Source organism: Pinus tabuliformis, chromosome 9, assembly GCF_031772625.1.
Source record: "Pinus tabuliformis cultivar Carrire ecotype Pingquan chromosome 9, CPIR1, whole genome shotgun sequence".
Lineage (NCBI taxonomy): Eukaryota > Viridiplantae > Streptophyta > Pinopsida > Pinales > Pinaceae > Pinus > Pinus tabuliformis.
In genome coordinates this window covers 825,264,631-825,283,900 of record NC_142307.1, presented here as the reverse complement: position 1 = coordinate 825,283,900, position 19,270 = coordinate 825,264,631, and the positions used below count along the sequence as shown (strand labels likewise).

Here is a 19,270-nt window from a genome sequence, read left to right as displayed (position 1 = left end):
CACAGGAAAGTGGTGTGAGTTTCACAAGAGTCCCACTCATAACACAAGTGAGTGTCGGACCAAGCAGTCGCTGGTGGCCGAGTTGAAGGCTTCCGAATCAGATGCATGTTCCGACCCTGAGCCAGAACTCGACAAGGGGAATGGTAATGGGAAGCAGATTATTGATGCGGATCCCAGTGCCACTGTTGCCACCACCAAGATCAAGAAAAATGAGCCCGAAGATCCAGAGGAGGGGGAGCGTCTTTTCCACTCACAGATGTGGGTGAAGGGTTCACCGCTGCGATTCATTGTCGACAGTGGTAGCCAAAAGAACCTGGTTTCAGCAGAGGTCGTGAAGCGGTTGGGCCTACCGACTACACCGCATCCGCAGCCGTACAGTATCGGGTGGCTTCACGAAGGACGAGATATGAAAGTTCGCCAACAGTGCCGCCTTCCCTACAGCATCAAACCCTTCACAGACGAGGTATTGTGTGATGTTACACCTCTGGATGTTTGTGATGTACTATTAGGCCAGCCATACCTATGGAGGTGACATGCTGTGTATGAGTCCAGGCCTCGTGTTGTCATTATTTCTTTGAATAATTCATTATACAGGATACCAGAGGTAGCCCCACCTACCGCCACATCTTTGATCACTACCAAGAAAGGCAGCAAGCTCATATCACAGACCAGGAAATTCATCTGTATGGTTCACTCCCAAAGTAAGGGGAAGATTGTTGCTACATCCATGACCCCTGCAAAGGGTTCCTCTACGCAGCAAAAGCAGCAAAGGAATACGGTCATGACAGAACACAGGAACAACTTCTCATGAACAGGGGTACCACACAAGCTTCAAGTGGGCGACAAAGTCTGGTTGCATATGCAGAGAGAATGCCTTACCAGAACCCATCAGAAACTCAGACCACTCCGACATGGTCCTTACACCAGTACCAAGGCTACGGGCAACAATGCTTTGAAGCATAGCATTCCTCCATTCCTTTGCTTGCACCGAGCGTTCAATGTGGACCATTGTCGACCATGCTTTCCACCATTTCTGGACACATCAGAGATTGCAGAACAGCTCACCAAAGACCCAACTCAGCAGAAGCTTCCTCATCTAAGGGAGGAACTCAACGCAATGGGGACCATTGCTTCCTAAGGGGGGAGGAATGATCCAGGTGGATGTTGGTGGCCACCCACCTATCCCATTTGGACCCCCACAACTATCTCTTTCAGTCTTTTCAATTTCCTAAATTGTAGCACAGTTTACTATTTTTAGCAGTTTTTCGGGTCCTGAACTTCCGGAGCCGTTTTGAGGCCCTAAACGACGTTTTTTTGGGATTTTGGGGCAACATGGGTCCATGGACCGATGTTGCCTCCCAAAGTGGTAGTACTCGGATAGATCTTTCTAACGAGCTATCATACGCGTCAAACGGAGATCGTATGCCAAAGTTACGACCCCGGGAAATTGATGTACCAATTTACCCAAACGGGGCCCACAATTTGGCGTTTCATCTTCTAGGGTTAGGTTTTGCGATGTGAAGGGTTTTCCATTGTTTCTCAACAATAAATAGGCCTTCGAGCCTCATTGTAACACAGTTTTAGAACAGTTCAGAGGCATGTATCCATCACATCTCTTCTCAGAGATAAGCTACCATCGCCCTAGCTGGTTTATTTCCATTTCTGGTTGTAAGCATATTTCAGTATTTTCCATTAATGAAATGAAGTATTATTTCCGCTGCATCTTTGTGTATATGGTTATCTCTGTAATTTGTTGCGTTCCTGTTTAAATCCGGATCAGTGGTATTAGAGCGGTCTGATTTTTCTCTGTTTTTCTTTGCATGTCCCCAACGAGGTCGGGATATAAGGAGTTAGGGCTTGAACTGGTCAAACCTTTGCAAGACCAGCCTCGCAAATCTCGACGGCCTCCCATGGCGGATGAGAAGAAAGACGAGGGGGCAGGAGATCCTATCAAAATCTTGCTCGAAGAAGCGCTCGAGCGGCAAAGGAACGCGATGATGGATAGCTTTGCGCAGATCCTTCAGCGGCTACCAAGAGGCGACGCATCAGCTTCCAACAGCTACTCTGGAAACGCCACATCGTTTAAGGTACAAGTTAATTTTGAAATCCCCATCTTCGAGGGTCAAATAGACGCAGATGCCGTAGATAAATGGTTAAATCTGCTAGATGGGTATTTTTCTGTTCATGAATTTTCAAGCCGGGAAAATATTGTTTTCGCTCTTCTCAAAGCAGCACCCCACTTCAAGGACTGGTGGGAAACCTACTGCGAGCAAAAGGATGAAAGTACAGGCTCACTATTTTCAGCCGCACCCACTTGGAATGACTTCTGAGATGCCATCAAAGAGCAGTACTACCCTGTCGGAAGCTATGAGGACAAATACATCAAATGAACCACACTGCGGCAGGGACGAGACCAAGATGTGCCAGAGTTCACAAACATTTTTCATACCCTTCGCACACAGTTGGGTATCAAAGATTCTGAGCTGCATCTAGTACTCAAATACCGTGGCTGCCTACACAGATACATCCAGGAAGAGATGGGGTTCTTGAACATCTCCTCACTCGGCACAGCATACCGATACGCTGTCAAAATCGAACAAAAGTTCAAACAGAAGAAGCGAGACTTTGGATCTGCAAATCTGAAGCCCAAAGGACAAAGCCAAGGCGGGGTGACCCAAGACAACCCGTCGAAGCCGCAAGAAAAGAACAACACCACGAATCCGAAGAAGGACACAGGAAAGTGGTGTGAGTTTCACAAGAGTCCCACTCATAACACAAGTGAGTGTCGGACCAAGCAGTCGCTGTTGGCCGAGTTGAAGGCTTCCGAATCAGATGCATGTTCCGACCCTGAGCCAGAACTCGACAAGGGGAATGGTAATGGGAAGCAGATCATTGATGCGGATCCCAGTGCCACTGTTGCCACCACCAAGATCAAGAAAAACGAGCCCGAAGATCCAGAGAAGGGGGAGCGTCTTTTCCACTCACAGATGTGGGTGAAGGGTTCACCGTTGCGATTCATTGTCGACAGTGGTAGCCAAAAGAACCTGGTTTCAGCAGAGGTCGTGAAGCGGTTGGGCCTACCGACTACACCGCATCCGCAGCCGTACAGTATCGGGTGGCTTCACGAAGGACGAGATATGAAAGTTCGCCAGCAGTGTCGCCTTCCCTACAGCATCAAACCCTTCACAGACGAGGTATTGTGTGATGTTACACCTCTGGATGTTTGTGATGTACTATTAGGCCAGCCATACCTATGGAGGTGACATGCTGTGTATGAGTCCAGGCCTCGTGCTGTCATTATTTCTTTGAATAATTCATTATACAGGATACCGGAGGTAGCCCCACCTACCGCCACATCTTTGATCACTACCAAGAAAGGCAGCAAGCTCATATCACAGACCAGGAAATTCATCTGTATGGTTCACTCCCAAAGTAAGGGGAAGATTGTTGCTACATCCATGACCCCTGCAAAGGGTTCCTCTACGCAGCAAAAGCAGCAAAGGAATACGGTCATGACAGAACACAGGAACAACTTCTCATGCACAGGGGTACCACACAAGCTTCAAGTGGGCGACAAAGTCTGGTTGCATATGCAGAGAGAACGCCTTACCAGAACCCATCAGAAACTCAAACCACTCCGACATGGTCCTTACACCAGTACCAAGGCTACGGGCAACAATGCTTTGAAGCATAGCATTCCTCCATTCCTTCGCTTGCACCGAGTGTTCAATGTGGACCATTGTCGACCATGCTTTCCACCATTTCTGGACACATCAGAGATTGCAGAACAGCTCACCAGAGACCCAACTCAGCAGAAGCTTCCTCATATAAGGGAAGAACTCAACGCAATGGGGACCATTGCTTCCTAAGGGGGGAGGAATGATCCAGGTGGATGTTGGTGGCCACCCACCTATCCCATTTGGACCCCCACAACTATCTCTTTCAGTCTTTTCAATTTCCTAAATTGTAGCACAGTTTACTATTTTTAGCAGTTTTTCGGGTCCTGAACTTCCGGAGCCGTTTTGAGGCCCTAAACGACGTTTTTTTGGGATTTTGGGGCAACATGGGTCCATGGACCGATGTTGCCTCCTAAAGTGGTAGTACTCGGATAGATCTTTCTAACGAGCTATCATACGCTTCAAACGGAGATCGTATGCCAAAGTTACGACCCCGGGAAATTGATGTACCAATTTACCCAAACGGGGCCCACAATTTGGCGTTTCATCTTCTAGGGTTAGGTTTTGCGATGTGAAGGGTTTTCCATTGTTTCTCAACAATAAATAGGCCTTCGAGCCTCATTGTAACACAGTTTTAGAACAGTTCAGAGGCATGTAGCCATCACATCTCTTCTCAGAGATAAGCTACCATCGCCCTAGCTGGTTTATTTCCATTTCTGGTTGTAAGCATATTTCAGTATTTTCCATTAATGAAATGAAGTATTATTTCCGCTGCATCTTTGTGTATATGGTTATCTCTGTAATTTGTTGCGTTCCTGTTTAAATCCGGATCAGTGGTATCAGAGCGGTCTGATTTTTCTCTGTTTTTCTTTGCATGTCCCCAACGAGGTCGGGATATAAGGAGTTAGGGCTTGAACTGGTCAAACCTTTGCAAGACCAGCCTCGCAAATCTCGACGGCCTCCCATGGCGGATGAGAAGAAAGACGAGGGGGCAGGAGATCCTATCAAAATCTTGCTCGAAGAAGCGCTCGAGCGGCAAAGGAACACGATGATGGATAGCTTTGCGCAGATCCTTCAGCGGCTACCAAGAGGCGACGCATCAGCTTCCAACAGCTACTCTGGAAACGCCACACCGTTTAAGGTACAAGTTAATTTTGAAATCCCCATCTTCGAGGGTCAAATAGACGCAGATGTCGTAGATAAATGGTTAAATCTGCTAGATGGGTATTTTTCTGTTCATGAATTTTCAAGTCGGGAAAAAGATTGTTTTCGCTCTTCTCAAAGCAGCACCCCACATCAAGGACTGGTGGGAAACCTACTGCGAGCAAAAGGATGAAAGTACAGGCTCACTATTTTCAGCCGCACCCACTTGGAATGACTTCTGAGATGCCATCAAAGAGCAGTGCCATCAAAGAGCAGTACTACCCTGTCGGAAGCTATGAGGACAAATACATCAAATGGACCACACTGCGGCAGGGACGAGACCAAGATGTGCCAGAGTTCACAAACATTTTTCATACCCTTCGCACACAGTTGGGTATCAAAGATTCTGAGCTGCATCTAGTACTCAAATACCGTGGCTGCCTACACAGATACATCCAGGAAGAGATGGGGTTCTTGAACATCTCCTCACTCGGCACAGCATACCGATACGCTGTCAAAATCGAACAAAAGTTCAAACAGAAGAAGCGAGACTTTGGATCTGCAAATCCGAAGCCCAAAGGACAAAGCCAAGGCGGGGTGACCCAAGACAACCCGTCGAAGCCGCAAGAAAAGAACAACACCACGAATCCGAAGAAGGACACAGGAAAGTGGTGTGAGTTTCACAAGAGTCCCACTCATAACACAAGTGAGTATCGGACCAAGCAGTCGCTGGTGGCCAAGTTGAAGGCTTCCGAATCAGATGCATGTTCCGACCCTAAGCCAGAACTCGACAAGGGGAATGGTAATGGGAAGCAGATCATTGATGCGGATCCCAGTGCCACTGTTGCCACCACCAAGATCAAGAAAAATGAGCCCGAAGATCCAGAGAAGGGGGAGCGTCTTTTCCACTCACAGATGTGGGTGAAGGGTTCACCGCTGCGATTCATTGTCGACAGTGGTAGCCAAAAGAACCTAGTTTCAGCAGAGGTCGTGAAGCGGTTGGGCCTACCGACTACACCGCATCCGCAGCCGTACAGTATCGAGTGGCTTCACGAAGGACGAGATCTGAAAGTTCGCCAGCAGTGTCGCCTTCCCTACAGCATCAAACCCTTCACAGACGAGGTATTGTGTGATGTTACACCTCTGGATGTTTGTGATGTACTATTAGGCCAGCCATACCTATGGAGGTGACATGCTGTGTATGAGTCCAGGCCTCGTGCTGTCATTATTTCTTTGAATAATTCATTATACAGGATACCGAAGGTAGCCCCACCTACCGCCACATCTTTGATCACTACCAAGAAAGGCAGCAAGCTCATATCACAGACCAGGAAATTCATCTGTATGGTTCACTCCCAAAGTAAGGGGAAGATTGTTGCTACATCCATGACCCCTGCAAAGGGTTCCTCTACGCAGCAAAAGCAGCAAAGGAATACGGTCATGACAGAACACAGGAACAACTTCTCATGCACAGGGGTACCACACAAGCTTCAAGTGGGCGACAAAGTCTGGTTGCATATGCAAAGAGAACGCCTTACCAGAACCCATCAGAAACTCAGACCACTCCGACATGGTCCTTACATCAGTACCAAGGCTATGGGCAACAATGCTTTGAAGCATAGCATTCCTCCATTCCTTCGCTTGCACCGAGTGTTCAATGTGGACCATTGTCGACCATGCTTTCCACCATTTCTGGACACATCAGAGATTGCAGAACAGCTCACCAGAGACCCAACTTAGCAGAAGCTTCCTCATCTAAGGGAGGAACTCAACGCAATGGGGACCATTGCTTCCTAAGGGGGGAGGAATGATCCAGGTGGATGTTGGTGGTCACCCACCTATCCCATTTGGACCCCCACAACTATCTCTTTCAGTCTTTTCAATTTCCTAAATTGTAGCACAGTTTACTATTTTTAGCAGTTTTTCGGGTCCTGAACTTCCGGAGCCGTTTTGAGGCCGTAAACGACGTTTTTTTGGGATTTTGGGGCAACATGGGTCCATGGACCGATGTTGCCTCCCAAAGTGGTAGTACTCGGATAGATCTTTCTAACGAGCTATCATACGCGTCAAACGAAGATCGTATGCCAAAGTTACGACCCCGGGAAATTGATGTACCAATTTACCCAAACGGGGCCCACAATTTGGCGTTTCATCTTCTAGGGTTAGGTTTTGCGATGTGAAGGGTTTTCCATTGTTTCTCAACAATAAATAGGCCTTCGAGCCTCATTGTAACACAGTTTTAGAACAGTTCAGAGGCATGTAGCCATCACATCTCTTCTCAGAGATAAGCTACCATCGCCCTAGCTGGTTTATTTCCATTTCTGGTTGTAAGCATATTTCAGTATTTTCCATTAATGAAATGAAGTATTATTTCCGCTGCATCTTTGTGTATATGGTTATCTCTGTAATTTGTTGCGTTCCTGTTTAAATCCGGATCAGTGGTATCAGAGCGGTCTGATTTTTCTCTGTTTTTCTTTGCATGTCCCCAACGAGGTCGGGATATAAGGAGTTAGGGCTTGAACTGGTCAAACCTTTGCAAGACCAGCCTCACAAATCTCGACGGCCTCCCATGGCGGATGAGAAGAAAGACGAGGGGCAGGAGATCCTATCAAAATCTTGCTCGAAGAAGCGCTCGAGCGGCAAAGGAACGCGATGATGGATAGCTTTGCGCAGATCCTTCAGCGGCTACCAAGAGGCGACGCATCAGCTTCCAACAGCTACTCTGGAAACGCCACACCGTTTAAGGTACAAGTTAATTTTGAAATCCCCATCTTCGAGGGTCAAATAGACGCAGATGCCGTAGATAAATGGTTAAATCTGCTAGATGGGTATTTTTCTGTTCATGAATTTTCAAGTCGGGAAAAGATTGTTTTCGCTCTTCTCAAAGCAGCACCCCACATCAAGGACTGGTGGGAAACCTACTGCGAGCAAAAGGATGAAAGTACAGGCTCACTATTTTCAGCCGCACCCACTTGGAATGACTTCTGAGATGCCATCAAAGAGCAGTACTACCATGTCGGAAGCTATGAGGACAAATACATCAAATGGACCACACTGCGGCAGGGACGGGACCAAGATGTGCCAGAGTTCACAAACATTTTTCATACCCTTCGCACACAGTTGGGTATCAAAGATTCTGAGCTGCATCTAGTACTAAAATACCGTGGCTGCCTACACAGATACATCCAGGAAGAGATGGGGTTCTTGAACATCTCCTCACTCGGCACAGCATACCGATACGCTGTCAAAATCAAACAAAAGTTCAAACAGAAGAAGCGAGACTTTGGATCTGCAAATCCGAAGCCCAAAGGACAAAGCCAAGGCGGGGTGACCCAAGACAACCCGTCGAAGCCGCAAGAAAAGAACAACACCACGAATCCGAAGAAGGACACAGGAAAGTGGTGTGAGTTTCACAAGAGTCCCACTCATAACACAAGTGAGTGTCGGACCAAGCAGTCGTTGGTGGCCGAGTTGAAGGCTTCCGAATCAGATGCATGTTCCGACCCTGAGCCAGAACTCGACAAGGGGAATGGTAATGGGAAGCAGATCATTGATGCGGATCCCAGTGCCACTGTTGCCACCACCAAGATCAAGAAAAATGAGCCCGAAGATCCAGAGGAGGGGGAGCGTCGTTTCCACTCACATATGTGGGTGAGGGGTTCACCGCTGCGATTCATTGTCGACAGTGGTAGCCAAAAGAACCTGGTTTCAGCAGAGGTCATGAAGCGGTTGGGCCTACCGACTACACCGCATCCGCAGCCGTACAGTATCGGGTGGCTTCACGAAGGACGAGATCTGAAAGTTCGCCAGCAGTGCCGCCTTCCCTACAGCATCAAACCCTTCACAGACGAGGTATTGTGTGATGTTACACCTCTGGATGTTTGTGATGTACTATTAGGCCAGCCATACCTATGGAGGCGACATGCTGTGTATGAGTCTAGGCCTCGTGCTGTCATTATTTCTTTGAATAATTCATTATACAGGATACCAGAGGTAGCCCCACCTACTGCCACATCTTTGATCACTACCAAGAAAGGCAGCAAGCTCATATCACAGACCAGGAAATTCATCTGTATGGTTCACTCCCAAAGTAAGGGGAAGATTGTTGCTACATCCATGACCCCTGCAAAGGGTTCCTCTACGCAGCAAAGGAATACGGTCATGATAGAACACAGGAACAACTTCTCATGCACAGGGGTACCACACAAGCTTCAAGTGGGCGACAAAGTCTGGTTGCATATGCAGAGAGAACGCCTTACCAGAACCCATCAGAAACTCAGACCACTCCGACATGGTCCTTACACCAGTACCAAGGCTACGGGCAACAATGCTTTGAAGCATAGCTTTCCTCCATTCCTTCGCTTGCACCGAGTGTTCAATGTGGACCATTGTCGACCATGCTTTCCACCATTTCTGGACACATCAGAGATTGCAGAACAGCTCACCAGAGACCCAACTCAGCAGAAGCTTCCTCATCTAAGGGAGGAACTCAACGCAATGGGGACCATTGCTTCCTAAGGGGGGAGGAATGATCCAGGTGGATGTTGGTGGCCACCCACCTATCCCATTTGGACCCCCACAACTATCTCTTTCAGTCTTTTCAATTTCCTGAATTGTAGCACAGTTTACTATTTTTAGCAGTTTTTGGAGATCGTATGCCAAAGTTACGACCCCAGGAAATTGATGTACCAATTTACCCAAACGGGGCCCAAAATTTGGCGTTTCATCTTCTAAGGTTAGGTTTTGCGATGTGAAGGGTTTTCCATTGTTTCTCAACAATAAATAGGCCTTCGAGCCTCATTGTAACACAGTTTTAGAACAGTTCAGAGGCATGTAGCCATCACATCTCTTCTCAGAGATAAGCTACCATCGCCCTAGCTGGTTTATTTCCATTTCTGGTTGTAAGCATATTTCAGTATTTTCCATTAATGAAATGAAGTATTATTTCTGCTGCATCTTTGTGTATATGGTTATCTCTGTAATTTGTTGCGTTCCTGTTTAAATCCGGATCACATGTTTATTTCACCTTATCAAATAATGACAGTAAATCACACAATCAATTTGGCCACTCTATTTTTCCTCCATGCATATTTTTTTGGGGAAGCTCTGAACCAAGAAACATTACAAACATTTCATTCATGTACATTGTGGCTTTCTGCAGTTTGTCAATAATGCTTCACATGTGTCTCCTCCTACTTGAATTAGCGTGCTTCCTTGCATGTTGTTGGTTGTCTACCTTCAAACAACTCAACATTTCTTCCATGCAACAATCTATCATGAGTAGATCTAAGTGACTCTCTTGAGAATGGGAATTCTTTTAACGTTTAAATCCTTTGTCATGAGTCTCTTATTATAGAGGCAATAACATATCCAATTGGAAATGGTTTTATTTGCATAATGCAAACAATTGAATCACTTAACACACTCTACAATAAGATCTCTACAAATAGAGGCAATAACATATCCAATTGGAAATGGTTTTATTTGCATAATGCAAACAATTGAATCACTTAACACACTCTACAATAAGATCTCTGCAAATAGAAATAAAAAACAAATTCTAACAATCACCCACAACAATCTACAATCACCAAAAATTCACTCTCTTATGTTAAGCTAATCCTATATATGTACAAAATGTCATCTCTTCACCACAAGTCTCTTCTTATACATGCAATAATATCTCCATTTGACAAAGGATTTATTTGCACAATGAAAACAACTACATCATTAACACACTAACGACAAGCTTAAACAAACTCTAACAATCACTTACAATAATCTACTTTTGCCAATAATTCACTCTCTTATGTTAAGTCAATCCTATATATGTACAAAAGATTAAATCTTAAGGTTCTCTGATGTTCCTGGGCCCTCTTATGAGTGAGTTAAGTCCATACTAGCTCTAATATCATGAAATTAGAAAATGTGAGAGTAGACATATCTTCTTCACACACAAAAACTTATTTAACCAACACTATTACATATAACTTTACTTCAAACTTTGGCTTAAGATAAGCATGCTTTCTTAACCAAACTAACAACTAGTTGAGAAAATATCTCAACTACACACCATGTCTAGGAGTTAATTTATTAGAGAGAATCTCTCATGTCTAACTGGATCTAACAAACTCATAAAGTCTCGGAATCAAACCACTTGTGTAGAGATTGTCTCTACCTCACAATGGCTATACATTAATAAAACATGATCGTATGATATGATGAAGAATCACTCATTAAACAATAAGACAAGTAGGAGTTAATAACTTCAACACAAGAGCCCACAATGTTATTGTATATTTTCTTACTGAATCACTTTCAAACTTCAACTCTTGTTATGATTTTGATAATGGTTTTTAGGTTTTATTTCATATATATATAGTTTAAGCAAGGAAAGGAATCAACCTCCCTCTCAACCTGAGGGCTAGAGTGAGGTTATCGGTACCAGTCCAACCCACAAGTATACTCACTTAAGAGTTCACAAGGCTCGAAGCTAATACAACAATATTCATCTGTGTAAACCCATTACAACAATAATTATCAACGCATTATAGCTCATCATGTCACTAGCCAAGATTTGAACCTCGGTGGGTGTTGCAGGGAAAACCCAGCGCCCCCCATTACTTCAAGTAATAGGGACCCTTTCCATTAATTTTTTGGCTAAGCATCTTTTATGATTTTCATTTAAGTTAATTGTCTTACAATTTTCTCATTTTTTCATTTTTATCATATTTATATTTTGATTGTTTCATTGAATCTGACTTTTCACTAGCTTTCCATCAATACTTGTTTCGATTCATTTGGTCAATCGATTTGTAAAAGGCACTCCTTTGAAGTTTGATCGTTTTCTCGCCTGGACTAAAAATGTAAATAAATGTATAATATTTTTATTTTTCATAGCTAATTAAGTTCAATAATCATTCATTGTAAATATTAACTTTTAGTGAATTTTACTATTTTTTCACTAACGGTCCTACAAAATGACTCAATTAAGTTGTACAATAAATGAAAAACTCGTTTTGAGAACTTGGTATTTTACTTCAATTTGTTATTTTAAAACAAGTTGCCAAAACCAGATTCTCAAAATTGCAAAATAGCTATAGTCCAATTTGTAGGATTATTAATTCCACGTCGGCCCCACTTCATATCACTTCCTTCCTCCCAAAATCTTGATCTAAGAAAGAAATGCGATTCAAAATTTGCGATTTTAGAAATGCGATCAAAATTTGTGATTTCAGAAATGCGATCAAAATTTGCGATGCGATATTGCGATATTGCATATCGCATATCGCAAAAATCTAAAGCACCACAAACTCGACCCTTAAAAATGTGCGATGGGTGATTTTGGAAAATATACGAGAGGTTAAAACTTTGTAATATAAGGTTCCTTCTCCACTCCACCTCACCTCATCCTCCACTCCCCTCCTCCATCACTCCTCTTATTTTTTTTTTACAAATTCGGTTGCTATATTAATGGCTGAAAAAATAGGAGTCAGTTCTCTTGGAGTACAATATACTTCTGGTGATTTTGATCAAAGGAGTTACAAAATGGGATCTCTCCTTGATCATTGTTCTGCTGGTTTTACCTTAAAGCTTCCTGAGCTGCTATAGACTCTTACATAGTGAAATAACCAAAATTTACATTTGCATAACATCTTTAATCTTTTTCTATGTGGCTTATCTGCCTTGCTGTGGACTCCTCCGGATTTTGGTCCTGTTCTGTCTGTTTGACACTGGAGGAACTAGTTGTTGCCTTGTTCTTTTTGTCCATCATATACTGCAGTATTGCTATGGATTCCTCAGCATGGCTACATCGGTTTGACAGATTTCTAAACTGCTCGTGAAGAGAGGCTACCCTATGCAGAAAGAGATCTATCTCTGCTCTGTATTTTTCATTGATGGTGCGATATTGATCCTCCATTCTGGTCTCCAGGTTCCTGACCTGATTCTCCAAGATGCGATGTTGCGCCCTTACTTCCTCTAGTTCAGCTTGCAGGTCCGCACAATGAAAGCAATCCTCAGAGCGAGCCATGCTTGATTCAGGGTTATTGCTATCCAAAATCCCTGCAACAATAAAAGAAACAGAACACAGAGGAACACGAGCTTGCTTGAAGGTGCAGATGGTCAAACGGGAGCAAGGAGGAGTTGTCCAGAGGTTCTGATTGGCGCAAATGGAGTAGGAATAGTTTCTAAGGGAAGCGCAACAGATCGTTGAGGAAGACAAGAGAGAGGGAACCTTAGAGAACAGTTGCTCGCGGAGGTAGCAAGGCACAAAGTAATGAAAATAGCGATATGAGGAACAATAAATAGGAGGAGAAAGCATGGAGCGAAGGCGGGAAGGGAGCATGCTTATTGTGCTGAGGAGGTAGTGTATCTGCAGAAAGGATTGGAGAAAATCTTGCAAGACTCGAGGGTCAAGTCCGAGAAGACATTTACCGGCTGGGATGTTGAGACTTTCAATGCCCTTGAGTGTTTTACGAACTTCATATCTGTTCCAAATCTTTATACCATAAGTTGTTCTGCTGACGGCTCAAATCTCATGATTCATCTCAGTGATTCTGTCAGTGATGTAGTGCTTGATGCTAAGGAGATGTGACTGAGTCATGGAAAGGGTTGGAAGGACTTGCTGGAGTTATAGATCAGGATACCGATGGGTCTTTCACATGCTTTGTTGGCACGCTCATCAGCTTTCTTATTCAAGTTACGGAGAATATGATAATATTTAATATCTTCCATTGCCTGATGAAGGATTTGGTTGCGTCTGTTTATTTGCTAAAGGAGAGTATTTGGTGTGTTCTGTTGATGCACCATAAGGCGAATGACGACTGAGGAGTCCCCAAATACCTTCGCCTTTTTTATTCCTAGCTTATTTAACTGGGTTAGGCCCTAGAACAGAGCTAATGCTTCAGCTCTGTTGTTAGAGTTCTTCCTGAGACCCCATTCATAATGGAGAATACATTCTCCATTGGCATTACAAATCAGCCCTCCTGCTCCGGCTAGACCCGGTTTGACTTGGATGCCCCGTCGAAAAATAAGTGGAAGATGTTACAGTTGCATATCCAGTTAGCAAATTCTTCTTCTTTTAATCTCAGTTTCCATGTACTGACTTCTCCTTTTGTCTGAACCTCCCTCCTGCGGGCTTCTTGAGCATTGGGATTGTTCTCCAAGATGTAACTGATTAAGTTTCGCTCCTCTATGCTATAGTTTGTTGCATCAATCTTGCAGGTAGTGTTACTTGAGATTGTTTCCAGAGCGAGTGTTTTAGCTTTGTGGAAAATTTTACAAATGCTTGAGCCTTTATCCTAGAAGACTTTATGGTTTCGAGCTAGCCAGATGCACCAGAGTAGAGTGTGTGGGAGGGTGTTCCATACTCTCTTCACCAAACTACTTCTTTTTTCTTTCCAAGGGCAATATTTCCTCCATTTATATATTGTCTCTGCTATAGTGCATTGGGGTTCCCAATTTGTATTTCCTATTGAGGCCATTTTCTCCCAACAGCCAACGCCAACTGGACATTCTATGAATAAATGGTGCATCGTTTCCTCTGATTTGCAACAATTCGAACATCTGGATGGACCAATGATGCCTCTTCTTCTTAGATTTTCAGCTGTTAGTATTTTACCTTTCAGTAAGAGCCAGATGAAGAATTTTATTTTTGGAGGAGCCTCTGCTCGCCATACTATTTTCCAATGATTCCATAGGCTTATGTGATAGATGCTATTACAGAGGTATTGATGACCGGATTTAACTGTATAATTTGTTCCAGATGCATCCCATCGAAAACCATCCATTTCACCTTCTTGAATGGGAGCCTTGCTATGAAGGAGCATCTTCAGAGAGTTGAAGCTAGGTTCTAAGGCATTGGGAAGCTCAGGAAAATTCCAGCCAATCCGGACATGGGAGAGGGAGTCCCATCTTGAGATTTGAGACAAATGGTATAATCCTTTATTGTTAAGCCAATTTATAACAGGAATGGCCTCTGCGTTCCTGACCAGAGGTTGCTGCCCCAGAATTTTGTCTGTTCCAAACTTAATGCTGGTTCCCCCGCCAGGGACTTTCGAGATGTTTTGATGCATAAATGGAAGAGCCTTCTTGCAAAGTTTCCAGATTTTTGTGGATTCTCTGTTAGGAATGTCGGTGTCTAAGAGTTGTTGTCTTGGACAGCTCAAGTATTTTACCTCCAGTACCTTTTTCCACCACATTGTCGGCCCTGTGATCAGTCTCCATATAATTTTTGCACCAAAGGCCAGGTTTAGGAGCTTTGGTGATCTGATGCCAAGCTCGCCTCTGTCATGGGTTTGGATTACATTCTTCCAACTAACTAAGTTGAACTTGTTCTTATCAGTTTTCCCCCCTTTGCCAGAGGAAATGTCTAAGAGAAACTTCCATTTTATGATGAAAAATAGCTGGAGCTTGATATAACGAAAAGCGATAGATAGGAAGTGAAGTAATACCTGATTTAAGGAGAATAAGCCTGCCTGTTGGATTAAGCCACATTGTACCCCATTGCTGCACTTTCCTCTTAATCTTTTCAAGGATTCCATTCCAGGTTTCGGCCTTCAAGGGCCCCATGCTCACAGGCATACCTAAATAGGAGAAGTGGGTCCATTCCAGGTTGCATGTGACTCCGAATATGCTTGCAATGTTGTGTATAACATGATTTGCAGTGTTCCATCCATAGATGCAGCTTTTAAGCTGATTGACCTTGCCTCCGGAATACTCCATGAATTGGTTCAGGAGTTTCTTGAATCGCCTTGCTATTGTGGTAGATTCTCCCCCAATTAGCAGGGTGTCCTCAGCAAACTGAGAATGGTTAATGTTTTTTGCTCCATTCCCAAATTTGACGCCAGTTATGAGCCCCACTCTACGATTGTAATCTAAAGCTTGACTGAAGGATTCGGCCATGAGGATGAACAGGTAAGGAGATAGGGGGCAGCCCTGTCTTAGCCCTCGAGAGGATTGGAAAGCTTCACAGGGCCCCCCGTTGATCAGGGGGGATATCCAGGGCCCAGAAATGCAGGCTGCAATCATGTTGATGAAAGATGGCTCGAAGCCCATTCTGATTAAAACAACAAAAAGGAAGGAATGCCTTACTCTGTCAAAGGCATTTGCTAGATCCAGTTTTAAGACAAATCCTTTTTCTTTCCTAGATAAGCTTGAGTGAATGGCTTCTTGGACAAGAAGGATGTAGTCGGTGATATGCCTGTTGGGAATGAAGCCTCCTTGATTTTCAGAAATCAAGGAGGGAAGAAGAGGTTTGAGCCTGGTTGCTAAGATTTTGGATATAATTTTATAGGACGAGTTACATAAAGAAATGGGTCAGAATCTAGAAAAGGAGGAGGGGCGGTTTTCCTTGGGTATGAGAGATAGATAAGTGGAGTTAGTGAATCCTCCTAACTTTCCTTTTTTTAGCACCCAACGGATCATCTTTATCAGGTCCTTTTTTATCATTGTCCAATACTCCCTAAAGAAGCAGATGGGGAACCCATCCGGTCCTGGAGCCTTGTCGGGATGCAAGCTCCATATTGCTGCCTTAACCTCCTCTTCCTCTATTTCTTTGTTGAGCTTGTTGTTCATCTCTTGAGTAACCCCTTTGGGCAGATGCTGGAGAAAATCGGAATAATCTTCTTCCTCTTTATTTTCAGTTAGTAGGTCCCTATAATGTTTAGTGGCAGCTTTCTTTATAGTTTCCTGAGTGTTGTACCGATTTCCTTCACTATCCGTGATTATGCTTACAGTATTCCTGAGCTTTCTAACAGTAGCTTGTTTGTGGAAGTATGTTGTATTTTTATCCCCTGCTTGAAGCCAAAGTTGCCTAGATTTTAGGCGCCATTTTATCTCTTCCTCCCTGTTAATTTGGCTTAGCTGTGCATATAAGTTTCCTTCGTGATCTTTGTTTTGATGAGATAGTCCTTGTTCTTCTATTTTTTGTTGAACATCTTCTAGCTCTCTTTTGACTTTCTTTTTGTTCTCTTCTTGTTCCTGATAGTTGTTCCTAACCCAATCTTTTAGTGCCTGCTTGACTCTTTTTAGCTTTGATTCCCAAATAAAGCTTGGTGAGCCTTCGACATGCTGGATCCATGTCGTTTGGACCACTTCTCTGGCTGTTGGTATCCGGTTCCAAAGAAGGTTGTATTTAAAGGGGATGGGACCAAGAGGGCAGTGATTTTGCAGAGTCAACGTAATGGGGTAATGATCAGAGGCCGATGTGTTGAGAATATTAGCGTATCCCGCTGAGAAAGAAGAGAGGAAAGCTATATTGATTAGAAATCTGTCTAATCGTTCCATTATGTTACCAACACCGATCCTTCGATTGCTCCAGGTGTATCTGCGATTTTTGGGAGTAACATCAACTAAATCGTGCTCCTGGATGATGGTTTCTAGCCAGCCTCTGGAGGGGTCTGGAGTGAAAGTTCCTCCTCTTTTTTCATTGGCGTGAAGGATCAGATTGAAATCTCCTGCAACTATGAGCTTGTTGTTTTGTTCCCCTTCTATGCTTACCTTCAGATCGTCCCAACAGATTTCTTTTTCTCTGTAGTGGTTGGGAGCATAAACGTTGTAAATGGTTACTGTTTGACTGCCTGTTCTGTTGTCGAGAGTGGTTTTGATCCAGTTCTGATGAATGTTTGTAGAGCTACAAACCCATTTGTTGTTGTCCCATATGGTTACAATGCCTCCGGAAGCTCCTCTGGCTTCACTGATGCTTCCAAAAAACTGTCTCTGCTGGCTTATAATTTTTTTCATCTCGTGCTGATCTTGTTTTGTTTCCTGTATTAGCATGATTTCTGGTTTTTCGTTGTGTATTAGTTCTCTGAGGGCAGCTAGCTTGGAGGGGTTCCCTAAACCCCTGCTGTTCCAAGATAGGATTTTCATCATGGGACATTGGGCATGCGGAGAGGTGCTCGCCTCTCTTGGTCTTTACTGCTTGGTTCTTTTTCTTGATGCCCAAGAATGAAAGATTCTATTGGGGTTTGTCGTGCCCATAGCTATATCTTTTTGGGCGCTCTCATCCCTCTGTTGCCTGGTTGATTTTCTACCCGGTCCCTGTTTTTCAAAACATCACTAGCTGCTCCATGTTCCTTGGAAGAACTTCTGGTAATTCTGGATGAAAGGGAATCAGGAGGGGGCTGAGAGGTGGTGGAAGGAGGTTGCAGGGAGATTGGGGGTTCAAAGGAAGGGTTGTCGGGGACAGATTCTACTGCAGAGAGGATAGAGAAGGGATTGGTAGAGGGAGGAAGGGGCGGTTCGGGGGGTTGTAGATTTGAGGATAAAGGGGAAGAGGAGAAAGGGCGCGGATTGGATGGTCCAGGGATTTCAGGATCCAAAGAAGGCTTGGAGGGGGGGTTGGTTTCTTCTTTTTGACAGTTTCCCAGTGGCCATCCTGCTCTTCACTGTCTACATTAACAACTTTTGTGCATCTATTAGCGAAATGTCTGTATTCGTGACATACTTTGCATTTAAAAGGAATCTGTTCGTAGTCCAGCTGCTAGATATGGCTCCAATCGTCCACTTTCAGCTTTATCGCTTCCGGCAATCCTCGACCTAGATCCACTTCAACACAGATCCTTACACATGCTTGCATGTTGTCCTTGGGCTCACTGCGATCTATGTACTTGCCAACAACATTCCCTATGGCCTTAACCAAATCATCCCCCCAGCAGTGTATAGGAAGGTGAGGTAGGCGGACCCAGACTGGAACAACACTTGGGATGTCCAGTTCCGGGTCGAAATCTGGGGTCCATTTGTTGAGATAGAGTCCCCTTGAGTCCATGAAGTATGGCCCATTCCTGAATATTAGATCTTTGTCCTCCTTTGACTCAAAATGAAATGTGTAATACCCTTTGCCACAAAATTTGATGGATATTTTTCCTTGGATCTTGTCTGACCAGTTTCGCTCGACCCATCTTTGAACTGTTCTGGGCGATGGCCAAAGCCCTGTAAATTTCCCTATTAATCCTTTCTCGGCAAGAGAAAGTGCTGCCATACGAGGAATAGTTGGCGGCAGTTGAACTTCCTGCATCACATCAAGTTTCTTGACAAATTTTGTGGTTACAGGTCTGGGTCGTTGCGGGGGAAGGGACTTCACCAGTTCAGAGAACGCTTTTTGCGGATCAGGATCCTCATGGGACGGATCCGAAGAGCCCATGGCTGGGCCAAGGCCCAGGTCGAAGCAGATCAGAGCTCAGGGTTCACGCGGTTCAGGCAGACGCGCGCAGCGCAGCACACCTTGCCTGAGAAATTAGGATTCTATTGATTCATGTCTTAGAGGTAAGGAAACAAAACCTCCTCCATCACTCCTCTTCATGTGGATGGAATAAATGAAAAAACATTAATTCCAATGGTTTGTTTTGTATGGATTTTGGATTGATTTCAATGGTTTGTATATAAAAATGTTAATTTAATATTATATTTATATTATAATAACGATATTATAATTATAATATTTATTA

General features: G+C 44.1%; 1 protein-coding gene across 1 annotated transcript; it reads right to left on the bottom strand.

Moving 5' to 3' along the window:
• Nucleotides 1-18,306: 18,306 nt before the first annotated feature.
• Nucleotides 18,307-18,966, bottom strand: LOC149151335 (uncharacterized). The gene has a single exon (XM_089443127.1). It carries the CDS (start codon nucleotides 18,964-18,966, stop codon nucleotides 18,307-18,309), a length of 660 nt encoding a protein of 219 aa, XP_089299253.1.
• Between the last annotated feature and the right edge of the window lie 304 nt (nucleotides 18,967-19,270).